At 37.3% G+C, this 19153-nt stretch overlaps 3 protein-coding genes across 4 annotated transcripts; 2 read left to right on the forward strand and 1 right to left on the reverse strand.

Annotated features, from left to right (window-relative positions):
• Positions 1-1551: 1551 nt before the first annotated feature.
• LOC141666826 (delta(8)-fatty-acid desaturase-like) lies at positions 1552-5116 on the forward strand. Of its 2 annotated transcripts, none has more exons than XM_074473038.1 (2): positions 1552-1962; positions 3575-5116. In XM_074473038.1, the coding sequence occupies exons 1-2, from the start codon at positions 1929-1931 to the stop codon at positions 4900-4902; spliced, it is 1362 nt and encodes a 453-aa protein (XP_074329139.1). In that variant the 5' UTR covers positions 1552-1928; the 3' UTR covers positions 4903-5116. The 2 variants fall into 2 exon arrangements, with proteins under 2 accessions (XP_074329139.1, XP_074329140.1); XM_074473039.1 differs by lacking the exon at positions 1552-1962 and adding an exon at positions 2043-3471.
• Positions 5117-5923: 807 nt separating this feature from the next.
• LOC141666828 (uncharacterized) lies at positions 5924-8483 on the forward strand. The gene is made up of 2 exons (XM_074473040.1): positions 5924-6407; positions 7664-8483. The coding sequence occupies exons 1-2, from the start codon at positions 6079-6081 to the stop codon at positions 8145-8147; spliced, it is 813 nt and encodes a 270-aa protein (XP_074329141.1). The 5' UTR covers positions 5924-6078; the 3' UTR covers positions 8148-8483.
• Positions 8484-18157: 9674 nt separating this feature from the next.
• On the reverse strand, positions 18158-18832 carry LOC141664474 (uncharacterized). Its single transcript, XM_074470426.1, has 2 exons — positions 18752-18832; positions 18158-18679 (listed from the first exon to the last, which is right to left on the reverse strand). The coding sequence occupies exons 1-2, from the start codon at positions 18830-18832 to the stop codon at positions 18158-18160; spliced, it is 603 nt and encodes a 200-aa protein (XP_074326527.1).
• Positions 18833-19153: the final 321 nt, after the last annotated feature.

The raw sequence follows: 19153 nt of genomic DNA on the forward strand, positions 1-19153 counted from the left end.
AATGGTGCAGTTTTTTCCATGTGAAAATCTTGATGTTAACCACTAGTCATTGTTAATTACCGACACCCGGCCGATAGCCAATAGCTGTCCAATTGGCTGCCTTTGTTGTTGTTTACCATAACAATAACTAAATTTTGCGCACTTGGATTTAAACTAAAGAATGAACAGTGTCAAGTATTTTTCTAAAAAAACTCAAAATTCATTTCAATGGCATGATAAGATAAATAACGAGTTCTTGTTTACTAACGTCTGTGGATACACAGACACCTATAGTTTTTGTTTAACAAGCTCGAACACATTTTTTATTCTTTAAAAAAGCTCGATCCAACTTATTTTGTGAGTTTCAACTTTTTTGAATGTTAAATGTTAATGTTGGGACCGAGTTCGGTTTTACTCGTTTTTTGTTTGAAAAAACTCGAGTACGGTTTGGTTTGTTAACAAGTTCGAATACATTTTTTGTTCTTTAAAAAAACTCGACTCGACTTAGTTTGTTATGAGACAAATATTAAGCTTGACTCGTTAAGCACAAAACTCGGTGGGGCTCATTCACATTCCCATTGCTCATTATATTTACGATAATGTTTAATGATAACGCCATATTGTCAAAGGAAAAAATATAATATTTGAAATTATAATCTATACGATACTATAATGACCGGATAAGGTGTAATTGATATCCCTCGTTTTCTAATTTTTATATCATTAACTTTCTAACTTATTTAGCTTTATTTGCACACAGTTAAATTTTTTTAAAATAATAATCCCGGGACCCAAAATATATTATTATAGTATGTATATTATTTTATTAAGAATAAAATATTGTCTCCCCCATATTGAGACTGTAAAAACTACTACTATTTTAACAAAATTATTATTTTATCGATTATTATACTCTCGTCCTTTTGAACTATATTTCGAAATATAAATTCAGTGTCGTAAAAATCGGGAATCGGGGAAGATCGGTCGAGCTACCGATTTAGAATTATTTGAAAATCGGGGATTAATCGGAGTAAAAATCGGATGTATTATAATATTAAATTATATTTAATATATTATTATGATTATATTAGTTATTTATTAACAAATATATATTTAATATATCATAATTTCTATAATTATTCATTTTAAAATTAATATAGTATTTTAATTTTAATAAATAATTATATATACTGCAATAAAGAAAAATTCGTAAAAATAAATCAGTTTTCAAAAATTGAATCGATCGGATACTTTATAAGAAATTAATGAATTTTTTTTTTAAAATCGGGGATTTTTAGAACACGTATATAATTCCGCATATTTTAGGATTGAGACGGGCACCGAGTTGAGAGAATCACAAGACCACCCCAAGTTGCAGCAAAGAAAGAGTCTCCCCAACACGAATAAATTTCGGTCTTATCAAACCCAAAAACCCCATAACGCGCTTCCCCAATACTACAATTATTTCCACAACATGACAGACAGACACATGTGCATTTTAGTACTCTTTTGAGATGCTTCCTTCTTGTTTATAACAGACAACACATACATTACATATGTCTATGCTGCACAAGATATTTTTAACTACGAGTACCGTTATAGTTTTCGGAAATCGGAATTATTCGGTCGAGGTACCGATTTACTATTTATCGGAAATCATTCAAATTAGACCAATATTTTTGACCGACTTTTGAGTAATTTATCGGTGATTTTTGAAAAATCGACCGATTTCGATAAGAGAGCCTGCAATTAACAAAGCTGGCAACTTTCCACTCATTTCACACCCATTATATGTATATATAAACCCTCTTCATCTTATATGCGCTATATATATTATTTCTCTTATGTAAAGCTTCTGTTAAATTTAAATTCTTGAAAGTTTAGATCTGTGGCATTTTGTATCTGGGTTTAATTCATGTAAGTTGATAAAGAAAGGATCTTGATTTCTCATGACGATTTCTACAACTCTGCCACTCACCGGAGGTTAGATTCTGTACAATGTGATGTGCTTTTTGTGAATTCTTTTTTGATTTTATTGATAAAAGATTGTATTTTTAGTAATTTATTGATTAAGATTGTAATTTGATGAATTTTCATGATTTATATTGGTGTGATTGCACTTATTGTTGATTTGGGTTTTTGGTTTTTTTTTTTTTATCAAAGCTTGTGTTTTTCTAAGTGCTTTGTCTAGTTAGCAGGCTTGATTTGAAATCTGAAATTTGTCAGTTGTGTTTTGATCCATTTTTTCTCTAAAGTACATAGATGAATAGTGTTTGGTTTGTGTGGTTTTACAGTTTATTTGGCATTTCAGTTATATAATTATTATGACAATTGCGATTTCTACTAAGCCTTTGATTTTTAGTAATTTGGTATTAGATGAATGGTATGGAGTGGATTCATAGATTTTAAATTTTCTTTCACTATTCCCTGTTGAATTATATATTGCAGATCACATATTTAGAATTTAGGTTACCAAGCTGAGAGACCAGTCCCATCTTTAGGATTGGCATGTTCTGAGCTATTTTTTTGGTTGATTGCCGGCTTTGATTTGAATCTTATCTGGTTTTCGTAAATTGATTGTTTTATCCGAAATAAGAATCAGTAGTAGAACAAATACAGAATTGCAGAGGACTATGGTTTTCAAGACTGTTCCGGTTTAAATTCAAATTAGGTCCTTTTCAGTTATTACTGTACCTTGACAGTGTTTTATGTGAAATTTTGAACTGATGTTGAAAAGATGCTGTCTTTTTTCATTTTCATATTCTTGGCTGGTGATCGATGTTAATAGGTGCAAGACAAATATAGCAAATCATGGAAGAAACGTATTGTCAGTTTTCAATCTTTTGAGTTTTCATAGAAGAATAGGTTGTTTATATTTAATTATTATATACCAAGTCTTCAGGAAAAAGAAAAGGTCATATTAGTATAATTAAAAAGGTTTGTAATTATGCTGTTACCTTAAAAATAGATCCCTCAGCCCTCTTCCTTTCTGGCTTTCCGCATACTAATTCAACTTAAATTAATGAAAATAATTAACAAAATAGTAATCCAATAGATTAGCTGCTAATACCTCACATTAGCTGACTCTTGTGCCAGCAAGTATAAGGGACCCACATGCCGAAGAAGTCGTGAGTCATGACAACCTTGCCTTAACAGCAGTGTCTTGGGTGTAACATAGAATACTCAGTATCATGTGACTTTCCTACATCAGGATAAGAGTTCTAAATTTTTGTATGCTGCCACCGCCTTATTAGGCCCGCCCATAGATAGAAGTATTTGTTTAGTCATAGCCAGGGGACAATAAAAGAGAAACAGATTTTGCATCACATAAAATAAGCATAGGTGGGAAACATAAGTATTTTTTATAGTGCCCCTGAATCCTGACCTTAGAGGTATAAACCAGATCAAAGATTGAACTATAGTTTCACATACAAAGAAGAAATATTTTGCAGAGAAATAGAGAGAAGATGGCATCAGTTGATAACATAATATGTATTATACCTTCTTCCTTCTGTGATTTTTTAATATATATTTTGCATATCTCAGTTCTGTTTGTTATGAATATTAATTTGTCTTCAATTTGTTTTCTTTCCAGCATTGGGCTCAGTGGTTGTTAAGAAGTATATCACAAGCGAAGAGCTTGGGAAACATAACAAGCGTGAAGATCTTTGGATTTCTATCCAGGGAAAGGTTTACAATGTCACTGAATGGGCTAAAGAGCATCCAGGTGGGGATCTTCCACTCTTAAATATGGCTGGCCAGGACGTGACAGATGCATTCATTGCTTTCCACCCTGGTTCTGCTTGGCAACATCTTGAAAAATTCTTTACTGGGTATCATCTCATAGATTACAAAGTTTCGGATGTGTCAAAGGATTATAGAAAACTTGCTGCTGAATTTGCGAAAGCTGGCATGTTTGAAAAGAAAGGCCACATTGTTATCTACTCGATTTGTTTCGTTGCTCTGTTGCTTTCATCATGTATATATGGTGTATTGAGTTCCGACAGTTTTGCCGTTCATATGTTATCTGGTGTATTGTTGGGATTTACATGGATCCAAGTGGCGTATATGGGTCATGATGCCGGACATTATCAAGCAATGTCAAGTCGTGGATGGAACAAAGTTGCTGGTATCCTCATCGGAAATTGTATTACTGGAATCAGCATTGCTTGGTGGAAATGGACTCATAACGCCCATCACATTGCTTGCAATAGCCTCGACTATGATCCCGACCTTCAGCACTTGCCCATGCTTGCGGTGTCAGACAGCTTCTTTCAGTCTCTGACATCAAAATTTTACAATAGGAAATTGACATTTGATCCAGTGTCCAAGTTCTTTGTGAGCTACCAACACTTGTCATACTACCCAGTCATGTGTGTCGCAAGAGTCAACCTCTATTTGCAGACGTTGTTATTACTGTGCTCCAAGAGAAAGATACCAGATAGAGCTTTTAACATACTCGGGACCATGATTTTCTGGACATGGTTCCCTCTGCTTGTTTCTTGTTTACCCAATTGGACCGAGAGGGTGTTGTTTGTGCTAATAAGTTTCTGCGTCTGCGCTATTCAACACGTTCAGTTTACCTTGAACCATTTTGCGGCAGATGTATACGTGGGACCTCCTACAGGGCATAACTGGTTTGAGAAACAATCCGGAGGGACAATAGACATTTCATGCTATCCATGGATGGATTGGTTCTATGGTGGCTTGCAGTTTCAGCTAGAACACCATTTGTTTCCCAGGCTGCCTCGAACTCATTTGAGGAGCATTTCTCCTATAGTACAGGACCTCTGCAAGAAACACAATCTGACTTACAGGAGCCTGTCCTTCTACGAAGCCAACGTAGCGACACTCAAGACTCTTAAGACTGCCGCCTACCAGGCCCGGGGTCTGCTCTGGGAAGCAATCAACACTCATGGCTGATGCTACATATCTGATAATGCTCACACCAATCACATATGTTCAACGAGAACTTCGATTTTCTGTAGTAAGGAGACATGACTTATTATTAATTCAGCAGCTGTTTTGAGGTTGCATTTTTATTTTATGCGGCTAACCTGAATTATTTGCATATTATTATGCAAATTGTGCTCTAATTAGGACAGTGCAAAAATTTCTTTTGGATTTTCTATATTAATTTTTTTTTCTATCAATCTTTTTAGATGCATATATAGGATCCTTTATCTACTGTGCAATTAAAAAGGAGCTTATACTTTTTTTGGTCAGGGAAAAAAAGGAGCATATAGTTTAATTTGTTGCGTTTTTAAAATTCAAGTAAATAATCTCTTTTTTGATTATTCACTAAATTCGAGTCGGTTGATATTCGCTATCCAATTACCCGAGTCTCTTACTCTCTCCGTCCCAAAATGATCTCCCCGTTTTGACTTTTCGTACTGTTCATGGTAAGCGATTGATTACTAATTTACGTCTAATTTATAAGATCAAACATAGTCATGAGTCATTTTGTTGGATTCGTATTTATGAGTACTTTAATACAATGAAATTTTTATATTTAATATTAATACGAAATTAAAGATATTAACAATCAAAAGTGTGTATTGGCAAACGTGTTCAACACAAATATGAAACGTTTTTAAGAACGGAGGGAGCATTATTGAAACCTTAACGGAATCTTGTTTAATTTCTCTCCCTTTAACTACTTAAGTGAGACTATTACTAACAGACTCTTGATTGATTTTTCCCCCTTTAAGTATTAATTTTTGAGTCGATTGATTTTCGAATACTCGCTCGAGGTAACCGAACTTTAAAACGACTACCTTTGAAGCATCACATCAAATTCTACAGGCATCTAAACAGGATGAGGATGAATAAATGAAAAACAAAATCGTTTAGGGTTTATCCAATATCAAATCAACCCAAAAAGTCCAATCTCTGCAATCTCCGTCCATCGTATTCGATCAGCCAATCAAATAATTCCACGACATTCATAACTGATAATCCCAATTATCCAAAAATCGAAACAGATATTTTATTTCCTTTTTAGTAGACCCAAACAGCCCCTAAACGGCATATTCTCATCTCTCTCAATTACAAAACACTCACAATGCATTTCACTAATTCACACTTCAATTAAACACAATGGCGTCGATTATTCAATCGCCGGCCATTTCGCCGGTTGATCGCCGGAGCATAATTCCGGCGAATTCTGCGATTTCCGGTGGCCGAGAAGCTGGAATTTGGAAGACGAGGAGAGCGAGAAGTGTAATTTATGCGAAGGTGAAGGATGTGGAGGAAATTAGGGTTTCGAATTTGAGATTGTACGGACAGTTTTCGAGTGTAGTGAAAGAGAGTAGCGAAGAAGAGAAAGAGAAGCAGAAATATTATGTGAATATGGGCGATGCTATTCGGACTTTGAGAGAAGAGTTTCCTCAGCTGTTTTATAGGGACCTCACTTATTCTGTTTACAGGTTTTTTTCTTTTATGTACATGTTTAATTTTGAAATTCTAGAATGCAGACTAACAGTAATACCTGAACATAATTTACCAATTCTGTTACGTGATGGCTAAGTCGAGGTGGTTATAATTGTCAATATCAATCCGACAATGAGAAGAAAGCGGAATGAATACATTCATAGTTTATATGTAGAATTTAGGCCTAGGCCTCGTTTGTTTCGATGTAACCGGACTACGTAACTTAAAGTTCCTTGGATTTAAAATTAGTTATAGTGTTTGGTTTGTTGTATTTTAAATTGGACAAGTGAACTTCAATATCCATAGTTTTTGTAGTTACCACAAAATAGGGGAAGTTAGTTATCAAGCTTCACCATGGTCACCACTACTAATATAGCTATTTAATATAAAAACATTAATTACTTACCAAAATTAACTACGTAATCTCTAGTTACATATCAATAAACCAAACACGTATACTTTAATTACCTTGGAACTTGTAGTTGTAACTTGGTTACGGGGAAGTTCAAGTTCCCGTGTAATTATAAAAGTTGACGAAACAAACGAGGCCGTAGTAGTTTGGGGAGTTAAGATAGAACTTTAGCTTTATATTATAATGAAATGGGCTGTCTTTGATAAATTTTAAGTTCATTTTGGTGGACTATCTATTAATTCTTCCTCTTCGTGGATAATATTAATACCGATTGAACTAGAAAGTGATAGAAATTTTGGTGCATGGAATAACTAAAGGACTATCTAAAGTATCTGTGCTAGCAGTATTGTATTGTGAAATTACATGTATATTGTATAGCGCATATGCCGTACGGCAATTACAAATTGTGATCTCTTATGTGAAAGGGTTGATATTAGTTTACTAAGTACTATTTATCACCTGCTGAATCTACTCCCCTACCTTTACCTTTGTTAGTTGGTTGCATTTTTATGTGATATTGATATGTAACCTTGGTTGGGACTTTGGTCATCTACTCTGGGAAAGTCTTTGTTTTAGGGAATCATCGGGGAATTGCATGAAGTTGTAGGATGATCTGTAAAAGCTTTTACCTGAAATGAGACAAACAACTAACTGTTGCCTGATATTGAGAATGGTTAAATATAGTGTCAGCTATTGTAGAATTTTATATGGCTTTGAAACGCTATGTTGTTTCTTTTGAATCAGGTTACATAAATTGCACCATAGAGGGCCAGTGAACTTTATCTTTTATCTTCATTAATTGGTTAATCAAAAAAATTGAAAATTTCCTCTTCACTATAGGGATGATATCGTCTTCAAGGACCCGCTCAACACTTTTGTCGGCATTGAAAACTATAAATCCATCTTCTGGGCATTACGTTTTCATGGGAAGGTATTCTTCAAGGCATTGTGGGTTGACATCGTGAGTGTGTGGCAACCTGTGGAGAGCACAATAATGATTCGTTGGACTGTACATGGCATCCCACGAGTTCCATGGGATAGCCGTGGTCGATTTGATGGCACTTCTGAGTACAAGCTTGACAAGGATGGAAAGATTTATGAGCACCAAGTTCACAATATTGCTCTGAATTCACCCCCAAAATTCCGTGTTTTCGATGTGAATGACTTATTACAATCTATTGGTTGTCCATCCACTCCAAAACCAACTTATTTCGAGATTGCATCATTGTCATCAATCAAAAACATCAACCTATTAGAAAGGGAATCAGGGATCCAACATTATCTATCGTCCATTTTCGCTGATTCAGGAAAAGCTGAGGTATGAATTCATGGAGTAGTTATTAGCTCTCTGTCCAAATTTTGGTATGATGAACGAATTATTGAACTTCCTTAATGGTGTAATGATGTACTTCTGGTTGGGATATCTAGAGTGCACTTGAAGCCTTCCTAACTAGTTACCATAGTCTTAGTTAACTGCTGTAGCTGAGCAAATACTGTATGTATATTTTGTACAGTCTAAGTTAAGGTGCACTGTAATTTTTTTAGATATATTTAATTTTCTAGTAATTCTGTATATATGACAAAAATTACATAAATAAGAACTCTTGGAGCAAAATTGTGTAGCAACTAGCATCTGTAAGATTTTGTATTAGTTTGGCAACTGATTTATGTAATTACATAAATTACATGTTTTTTCTGTATATATTCAGCTAATTTTATGGTTTTTATATTTTTCAATTACTTCCTGAAGAACCAGAGAGAATATGAGACTAATATAATTGCAGACGTTTTCAATCCCAGGCACTCGGTTCATGCTGGACTTTATTATCAAGCAAGGTCACCTCTAACATATATTTGATTAGTACACAAGTAGGCTACAATGAAGCAGAACGTAAATGACAAATTAAGAATGACACAAGTGAGCTTAATATACACACAGATGAGTCGTCCTCAGATATATCAACAAGCCGATAGTCAGTATAGGTGACACGAGGGACCTGTACAAAAATACAGGACAGAAGAGGTGATAGTGTTAGGCATACAGTTCTTGTTGATCTGGCAGTCTACCTTGCAACTCATAGTTTGTTAGTTGGTTAGCAGTGTAGTGGTCCATGTCAATAGTATAAATAAAGGTCACTGTTAAAGTGAAATATTAACAGCCATGTCACTGTTAAAGTGAAATATTAACAGCCATAGATACATCTTTCTTTTTTCTCAAGATTACGGCAGGTGGCATTAAATATAATATACCAACGGAATAATAACAGAGTCACTGAACATACCAACAGAATAGTAACAGACATATTTTTAAACGAAAATATCCGCGCCGTTAGTAAAGATCTGTTAGTAATCCATTACTAATCAGTTAGTATACCGTTAGTCTTCCAAGTTTCTGAACCCCGTTGAAAATCCGTTAGTAATTACTAACAAATTTGTTTCCATTATCATTTTTCGTTGGTATAAGTGGGAATTCTTGTAGTAATATATAAAATTGTTTGAGTTTCTCTATCTCTAGTCTTCTTTCTTTCATGGTATCAGAGTTTTATGCTCATTTTCTTGGTCCATTAATGGTGATTTACATCACATCTTATTGTGTTTTCATAATTTTTCGTCAGATTCGGTTAGTTTTATTTGCGAATTTTCTAAGTTCATCTGATCTCATACTCAATGGCGACATCAAATACAACTTCGACGAGCACTTCATCTCCTCCGGTTCTGACCATCGATTTGAATCATCCGTACTATCTTCATCCATCTGATAATCCACACACTCCTCTCACTACAGTCATCTTAATTGAACTCAATTATAATCAATGGCGACAGTCAATGGAGATTGCTTTATCGGCGAAGCTTAAGCTCAGTTTTGTTGATGGTACGTATGCTAAACCAGAAATTTCTTCTCCGTTATTTGCGTATTGGAGTCGTTGCAATAATATGGTTATAGCCTGGTTGTTAAACTATGTGTCAATTGAGATTCGAAACATCATTGTTTATATTTCACTTTAACAGTGATTTAGCTGTATGGTATGCTCAAAGTAATGTACCCAAACTGTTTCAATTACAATCTGAAATTGCACATCCTCAACAAGATTCATTGTCTATTGCTGCATATTTTTCAAAGTTTCGTGTAGTTCATGATAAGCTTGAGTGCTTAATTACAAAACCTCGATGCTCGATCTTGTACAACTTGTGTGTGCTATGTTAATGCCAAGCTTGAGGCATTTGATCTTGACATACAGTTGTCTCAGTTCCTTATGGGATTGAATGAACAGTTTCGAGTAATTCGAGGTCAGATTTTGCTTATGACTCTGTTGCCTTCTCTAAGTCAGTGCTATGCAATGCTACTTCATGAGGAAAATTAGAGGTTTGTCATAAATACCTACACCACTACGTCTGATTATGTTGCAATGACAGTCAATCGTGGTTTTCCTAAAGTACCTACCTCATGTTTTCCCAAGAAAGGTGCACATGACAATATGGAAAATGTTCAGTGTGAATACTGCCATATGCCTGGTCATAGTAAGGACAAATGCTATTGCTTACATGGATATCCTACTTGGCATAAATTGTATGGAAAACCGAAACCTAAGCCTCGATTTGCTAATTTTGTAAAGGCAAACTCTGTAGTGCAGTCTCCTGGTTCTGAACTTTAGTCTCCAGTTAGTATGTCACTTGAAGCTATGATGCCTAAGTCTTCTACATTTCCTTTCTCAGAGGATCAATGCAAACAGTTGATTCAATTGCTTCAGGCTCCTAAAGAGACTTTAGTAACTCAAGTCAATGACTGGTATCCTCCATTGCATACTACTCAGTTTGCAGGCATGGTGCATTATTTTGCTAGCTCAGTTTACCCTGGTCTACAGTATACTTGTGATGATTGGATTGTTGATACCGGTGCTACACACCATATCACTCCTTTTGTGCATCTTATGAGTAATGTGACTCCATTCACATCTGACCTACATCTACCAAATGGAGCTTCTGCCACTATAACTCATGTTGGTCACATTCAGCTTAATAAGGACATCATTCTCACAAATGTTTTGTGTGTCCCGTCCTTTAATTACAACTTACTCTCTGTCTCTACTCTGGTCTCTGCTAATAAGTGTGCCGTTACGTTTGATTCCTCTTGCTGTTATCTGCATGGACCTGGTTGGATCAACAGATTGGAAATTGGACAGGAGAATAATGGCTTATATGTGTTAAGTCAGGTTCAACTACAGGCATACAATGAGGTTTTAGTTTAGTCTTGTTTTTCTGATAAAGATAAAACGGACATCTGACATGCTAGGTTTGGACATGCACCTCTTCAGGTGTTGAGATTGTTGTCTTTTGATGGATTACTGAAGTCAACATCTCTTGTCTGCGATCATTGTCAATCTACTTAAGGTACTCGATATCCTTTTCCAGAAAGTCATACTACTTCTGATCATTGTTTTGACTTGGTTCATATGGATTTGTGGGATTCGTATAAACACCAAACTCATAACAAGTGTGGCTACTTTCTCAAAATTGTTGCTAATATATCAAGAGTTACTTGGACACATTTACTTCCCGATAAAACGCAAGTTGCTTCAGTTGTGGCAGCCTTCATGGCCTATGTGGAAAATCAATTCTCCACCACTATCAAGACAATTCATACCGACAACGGTACTGAATTTTCTAATCAGCAGTTAACTGCTTTATGTACCACCAAATGGGTGATTCACCAAACCATTTGTGCTTATACACCATAACAGAATGGTTTGGTGGAACGAAAACATCGATCTTTGTTGAATGTAGCTCGTTCTTTGCGCTTTCACTCCTCTGTCCCTATTGCTTACTGGGGTGACTGTTTACTCACGATTACACATATATTAAATCGAACTCTAACTATTGTCTTATGGTCTCACTCCTTATCAAGTTCTCTTTAAAAAACCTCCTCCTATAGATGAGGTGCGGGTTTTTGGTTGCCTCTGTTATGCAACAATTATACCTCGTCCTGTAGATAAATTTGCAGCTTGTGCAATTAAGGGTGTCTTTCTTGGTTATCCGTTGAAAAGAAAGGCTTCAAGATTCTCAATTTAGAGACTATGCGTGTATTTGTTTCAAGGGATGTTCGGTTTTATGAAACCATATTTTCTTTTAAGGAATTTGCTCCTCCTACAGTTGAGCAGCTGTTTCCCTTGACCACCTCTTACTCAGAATGCGATCCGCTATATGAAGCCGTGTCCATGCCATCTACAGAAGTATCTTCTTCTTCAGAGATTCTCCTCCTGCTTCTACTAGGCCAGTTCGAACTCGCACATTGCCTGTTCGTTTTGCTGACTACACTGGCTTACCTACACACTTGGCTCATAGTATATCCGTGCCTTGCATTTTTTCTGCTTTTACCATGAAGTTGTGTAATTTGGATGATAATATTTCAGCTTTGTCTATGCATTTTTCTGATCTTCAGTTTATGGCTAACTCAGTCGCCATTCCTGAACCTACATCATACAAACATGCAGTTAAACACCCTCAGTGGTGTGAAGCTATGATGCTTAAACTAAGTGCACTTGAGGAAAATAACACATGGGAACTTCAACCACTGCCACCCGGGAAGAAGTTGGTTGGTTGTAAATGGTTGTTTAAGGTGAAATATCTAGCAAATGGGGATATTGATCGTTATAAATCTCATCTCATAGCTAAGGGGTTTACCCAAACGGAGGGTCTTGATTACTTCGAGACTTTCGCTCCGGTTGCCGAAATGGCTACTTTACGTCTCTTACTCATTCTGAGATCAAAGAATAACTGGGTTATAAAACAGCTTGACGTCACTAATGCATTTCTTCACGGGACTTTGGAAGAGGAGGTCTATATGGCCTAAACTCCTGGCTATACTGTGCCTTCTGCTCTTCAACTTAAGTATCCTAATCAATGCATTGTTTGTCGTCTTATCAAGTCCATTTATGGACTCAAAGAAGCCCCTCGTCGCTGGTTTGTTGCTCTCTCTGAGGCTCTGATTCATTTTAGTTTTTCTCAAATGGTCTGTGATTCAAGCCTCTTTCGTGTTTTGAAAGGTTCTTTCATTGCCTAGATCCTGGTCTATGTTGATGATATGATGCTTACTGGGAATGACACTTCTCTTTTGGCTGAAGTTGTCTTGTTTCTTGGCACTTACTTCAAAATCAAGGACTTGGGCCCGTTGACATATTTCTTGGGTCTGGAACTTACCAGGTTTGTCAAGGGTTTGTATCTTCATCAACAGAAATACACTAATGATATTATTAAGGACACTGGTTTGCTTGATGCTCGTCCTTCATGTATTCCCATGGATTAGAATCATGTACTGTTAAAAATACTTCCTATCATATTTTAGCTGATGTTGCTCCTTATAGACAGTTGGTTGGTCGGTTGATCTATCTCACGATCACTCGTCCGGATTTATCCTACCCCGTTTATGTTCTTGCCTAGTTCATGGTTGTTCCTCATGAACAACTCTCAAGGTTGTAAAGTACTTGAAGTGTACATCTGGGCAAGGTCTGTTCTTCTCTTCTGATCCTCCTGTTTCTCTTGCATCTTACTGTGAAGCTGATTGAGCGAGTTGTCCTTCTACTCGTCAATTTTTGACTGGATTTTGTGTGCTCATTGGAGATTCTTTACTTATCTAGAAATGTAAGAAACAGTGTATGGTTTCTCGATCCTCTGCCGAAGTTGAGTATCGAGCTCTGGCTGACACCTGTTGTGAGCTCTCTTGGCTTGTGTCTCTTCTCTCAGAAATGCAGGTTGCCTATCCTTCTCCTATTATGTTGTTCAGTGATAATAAATCTGTGTTGCACATTGCCTCAAATCCGGTGTTTCATGAACGGACCAAACAAATTGACACAGATTGCCACTTGGTCCATCAAAAGCTGCAGGCATGTGTTATCTCTACAGATTTTGTGCCTTCTCTTGAGCAGCCAACAGACCTTTTCACCAAAGCTTTGGCCTCTTTTCAACTCTTCTATCTACTCTCCAAGTTAGGTTTCTGTAATTTATTTTCAACTCCTAACTTAAGGGGGGATGTTAAACATGCAGATTACAAAAAAAAACACTTTGGAAACAATAAAAAACAATAATCTAAAACCTAAGATATAATTAATATATAGTAAGATATGTTATGAACAAGTTTATTAATACTAGTAGTAGCATAGATAAATGTTCTGATAGTAAAAACCAGAGATTGAACAATACTCAAATAATTTGAAGGTGTTCCTTAGTTACGATACATGCATGTTCACGAGTGCTCTTCTTTGTATCTATTGAACTATTTATTCTTGCAGACCTTGACTAAAAACTACAAGTTTCTGCAATACCTCGGGTGGAGTGTAAAGACTGAATAGAAATGTATCAGGAATGATAAAGAGATTTTGGGAGAATGCGTCTTTGCATTCTAGAAAACTTTGAACGAAATGAATTACACATCTGAGCCATCCAGCTGCTACCTCTGTCCTTTAAACCTTATCACAATGTTGTAATTCTAACAACCTGAGCAAAAACTACAGTACCACTAACAATAAGACAAGAAGAGAAAGTGCTAGACACTACTAGACGTTGAACAAACAAATATGATGGACCCTATATGAATCCTACTCAGCACATGCAGCCAACATATTACTTGACACTAACGACCAAGTCTGCTAACAGGTGCAAGACTGGTTTTATTCATAACAGGAAATACTAAGGCAAATGATCAGCTTCATTACTCCCCCTCAAGTGGAGCGGATTTGAGAAGAGGCTCCAATCTTGCGAAGAAGCTGATTGTGTTGCTTGACTAGTAGAGGCTTTGTGAGTATATCGGCAAGTTGGTTATGCGAAGGCACATGTGAAGTTGTGACTGCACCCTCAATGATCTTGTCCCTTATGAAATGATAGTCCAGCTCGATATGTTTGGTTCTTTCATGTAGGACCGAGTTTGCAGCTATTGCTAAGGCAGCTTGGTTATCGCTTTTGATTATAGTTGGTGGCAATTCAAGTAGTCCCATGTCCTTGAGAAGTGTAGACAGCCAAGTCACTTCACAACATGTAAGTGCCATTGCACGGTACTCTGCCTCCGCTGTGGATCTTGCTACCACCGTTTGCTTCTTAGTTTTCCATGCGATAGGTGACTGACCCAGTTGAACACAGTACCCTGAAGTCGATTTGCGTGTAGTAGGACAACTGGCCCAGTCACTGTCGCAATATACAGTGAGCTGGACAGCTGAATCAAAAGCTAGGAGGATTCCTTGGCCAGGATTGTTCAAGAGATATCGCAGCACTCGCTTAGCAGCTTGCATGTGAATGTTTGTAGGCCTTTGCATATATTGTGCAAGGTTATGCACAGGAAAGGCTAAGTCAGGTCTGGTGATGGTGACATAAATTAGCTTCCCCAATAGTTTTTGATAAGTGCTGGGGTCAGGCAGCAGCTCCCCCTTCTCAGGATTCAAGGACACGTGAACATCCATTGGTAGTTTTAATGGACTGGCTCCTAGCATGTTGAACTCTTTTAGCAGGTCTGGAACATACTTTTTCTGTGAAATAAAGAACCCATCACTGCTCCTGTCGATTTCCAAGCTCAAAAAATAGCTCACAGCTCCCAGATCTTTCAGCAAAAAATGCGTCGACAGCTAAGCTTTCAAGTCATTAACTGACTATTCATTGTTTCCAGAAATCAATATGTCGTCGACATATATGAGCACCAACAACATGTCCTCATTGGTGACTCTAGAGTATAGGCTATAATCAGCTTTGGAGTGCCTGAATCCCATTGATACCAGTGTTACCGAGAGTTTATGATGCCACCTTTTTTATGCTTGGCGAAGGCCATATAATGCCTTCTTTAACCGACATACCAGCTGCACATTATTCCTTGCTTCATCATGCCTTTCATTCACTGCAATTCTGCTCCCATAGCCAGTGTATCCTTTAGGAAACACCATGTAAATAACCTCTTCCAATTCTCCATTCAAGAATGCGTTTGATACATCTAGCTGATGGACATGCCAGATCTTTAGAGCTGCAACTGCAAGTATAGCTCTCACGGTCGTCATTTTGGCAACAGGAGCGAATGTGTCCACATAATCGATTCCGTATTGTTGCTTGTACCCAAATATGACTAACCTCGCCTTATATTTATCCACCTGTCCATCAGCCTTGAATTTTGTTTTGAAAACCCATTTGCAACCAATGGATTTTCTGTTGTGCGGCAGTGTTATAATTTCCCAAGTCTGGTTTCTCTCCAAAGCTTCTATCTCTGCGTTCATGGCATCTACCCAATGTTGCTCTTTGACAGCTTGACTAAATGATGTTGGATCAACTTTTGGTATGATAGTGGCAAGGAAGCACTGAAAATTCGAACTCACATTCCGTGACATGACAGCAGCTGTACTCATGTCTTTTCCTGTCACATTATTGGAGGCAGGAGTGACAAAGTCTTGCATCCATATGGGTTACTTCGTCAGTCTTGCGGACCTTCGAGGCTGAACTTATTCCATCTCTGAATTTGACTCCTCATTTGACTGTGAACCCTCATCTTCAGTGTTGTTTCCTTCTTCAACATCACTTTTCTCCAGTTCCAATTCGTCCTCAACAAATTTATTCTGAACCACTATAGGTGTGGGTAGTGGTTGTACATACTCTTTCTCAGCATTTTTGTTAAGTGGAAACACATCTTCGTGAAATTGCACGTGTCTTGAAATCATTACTTCTTTTGTTTCTAAATTCAGCACTCGATAGCCCTTCGTTCCATTTGGATATCCCAAGAACATGCCTGGTATCCCCCTTTGAGCAAATTTATCTGAGCCATGCTTTGCATTGTAAACTACAACCAAGCACCCAAATGTTCTCAACTCATCATAGTCTACCTCTTCCTCAAACAACTTCTTATACGGGACTTCAAACTTCAAGGCAGCACTGGGGATTCGATTTATGATGAACACGGCTGTCAAAACGCAATCACCCCAGTAGGATAGAGACAAACCTGATTGAAATCGTAAGGCTCTAGCCATTTCAAGCACATGCCTGTGCTTTCTTTCCGCCCTTGCATTCCGCTGTGGCGTATATGAACACGTTTTCTGGTGAACTATGCCTTTGCTTGTCAAGTATTTTGTGCATTCTCTATCAGCAAATTCAAGAGCATTGTCAGATCGAATGATCTGTATTCTCTTCTTGAACTGTGTGAAAACATATTCCTCAAACATCATCAATATTTCAAGATAGTCAGATTTCTTTTCTATTAAATAGACCCAAGTCATACGACTATAATCATCTACCAAGGTAAAAAAGAATCTAAACTTTTCTTTAGTAACAACTTTATAAGGACCCCATATGTCAACATGTATTAAATTAAAAGCACTTGTAGCATGTGAATCATTAATGGGAAAACATTGTTTAGTCATTTTAGCTACAGGGCATGTGAGACTTACCATGTTTTCCTTCTGTGCTACACAGTGTTTGATGTGACTGATATGCTGCATTTTGGAAATGGAGGCATGCCCCAGCCTCTGGTGCCACAAGCTGAATTCCTTCCTTTTCTTTTCATCATCAACTTTCACTTTTGAGCTTTGTCCAGTCATGGCCTTTGCTTTAAATTCACCAACACAGTCTTCGAGATAATACAATCCTTATCTTAATTCCCCTTTTCCAACAACAGCTTTAGTTTTGCAGTCTACTATAACACACTCTCCAGGGTTAAATATCACATTTACACCCATTGTCTTTTGAAAGTTTGTGTATAGATAATAGGTTGTGTGTGAACTGAGGCACATAAAACACATTTGAGAGCTTCAACCCATTTCTCAATATCACATCACCTATGTGACTTATCACAGCCGAATCTCCAGTGGGTAACAAAATTGTGAAGCTAGCTGGAGCAGCACGAGCATTCACGAGATTCTTCAGAGATGCAGTCATGTGGTCAGACGCACCCGAGTCCATGATCCACTCCATTGTTTTCGCAGCCTTGTCCTTGCTTGTACAAACCATACCAGAAAAACTATAATCAATTTCCTCATCCATTTCCGAGCCTTTCATCTTCATCCCTTCAACTTGAGGTATGAGCTTCAACAATTGTTCAATTTGTTGAGGTGTCATGTTCAAGCCTTGAGCACTTGATTCTGACACTTGAGCATTATTTGCCATTTTCTTGTTTCCAGACCATTTTTCACCAACTTGTTTCTGCTGTCCAGGCTTGTGCTTAAAATGCCATTTAGGATAGCCTATAGTTTCCCAGCATCTTTCAACCGAGTGCCCCTTCTTCCCACAAGCGGTGCACGACCACACTTTTCCATCATATTTTTTACTGAACATCGCCATAGATTCAGAGTCATTCAGACCACCTAGTTGCAAGGCTTCCTTCTATGATTCTTCTTGTTGAATGGCAACACATGCCACCTCTACTGAAGGCAGGGAACTCATCATTAACAGCCGACTTCTTTGTGCCCTATAAGCGTCATCGAGGCCATTTAAGAACTGGAACAGCTTGGCCTCTTCTTTCATGTCGGCTATCGCCTTCAGGAGCGCTGCTATTTCTGGCGTCAGCACACTCACAGTGGGCACTATATTCATCGAATCAATTTCTTCCCACAAACTGCTCATTGTGGTGAAGTAGTCGCTTATCTTCATGTTATTCTGCTTTAGACTGAAAAGATCTTTGTTCAATTTATATTTTCTTGATCCATTTGTGAGAGAGAACCTCTTCTCTAGTTGCTTCCATATGTCATGAGCATTGTTGATGAACAACACAGATGACTTGATGTTCTCTGAGATGTTGTTGTGGATCCAAGAAATCACAAGATTATTACATGTATCCCACTGGTTGGCTTCTACAGCATCTGTGGTGCTTCTTACAACAGACCCATCCACGAGCCCAAGCTTGCGCTTCGCAGAAAGATGAATTTTAAACGATCTTTTTCATGTTCTGTAGTCCCCTGCTCCTTGTAACTTTGGCACACTAATGGAGAGTGGCCCATCTGAAGGATGAGTAAAAAGAGGATTCTGCAGATCCGAAGCAGTAAGCCTATTTGTAGCCATGAGTAGGTCCAGATTAAACACAACAGTGTATGATAATGACTACACACACCAACTAGATCTCAACCAAAAAAGAAACTCGACTACTGAATAACAAACAAGGCTACTAAAAATATAATAAACAACTCTTCACTAATACAGCTCTGATACCATAAAGACTGAATATAAATGTATCAGGAATGATAAAGAGATTTTGGGAGAATGTGTCTTTACATTCAATAAAACTTTGAAAGAAATGAATTACACATCTGAGCCATCCAGCTGCTACCTCTGTCCTTTAAACCTTATCTCAATGTTGCAATTCTAACAACCCGAGCAAAGACT

Source organism: Apium graveolens, chromosome 6 (assembly GCF_009905375.1).
Source record: "Apium graveolens cultivar Ventura chromosome 6, ASM990537v1, whole genome shotgun sequence".
NCBI classification, from domain to species: Eukaryota; Viridiplantae; Streptophyta; class Magnoliopsida; order Apiales; family Apiaceae; genus Apium; species Apium graveolens.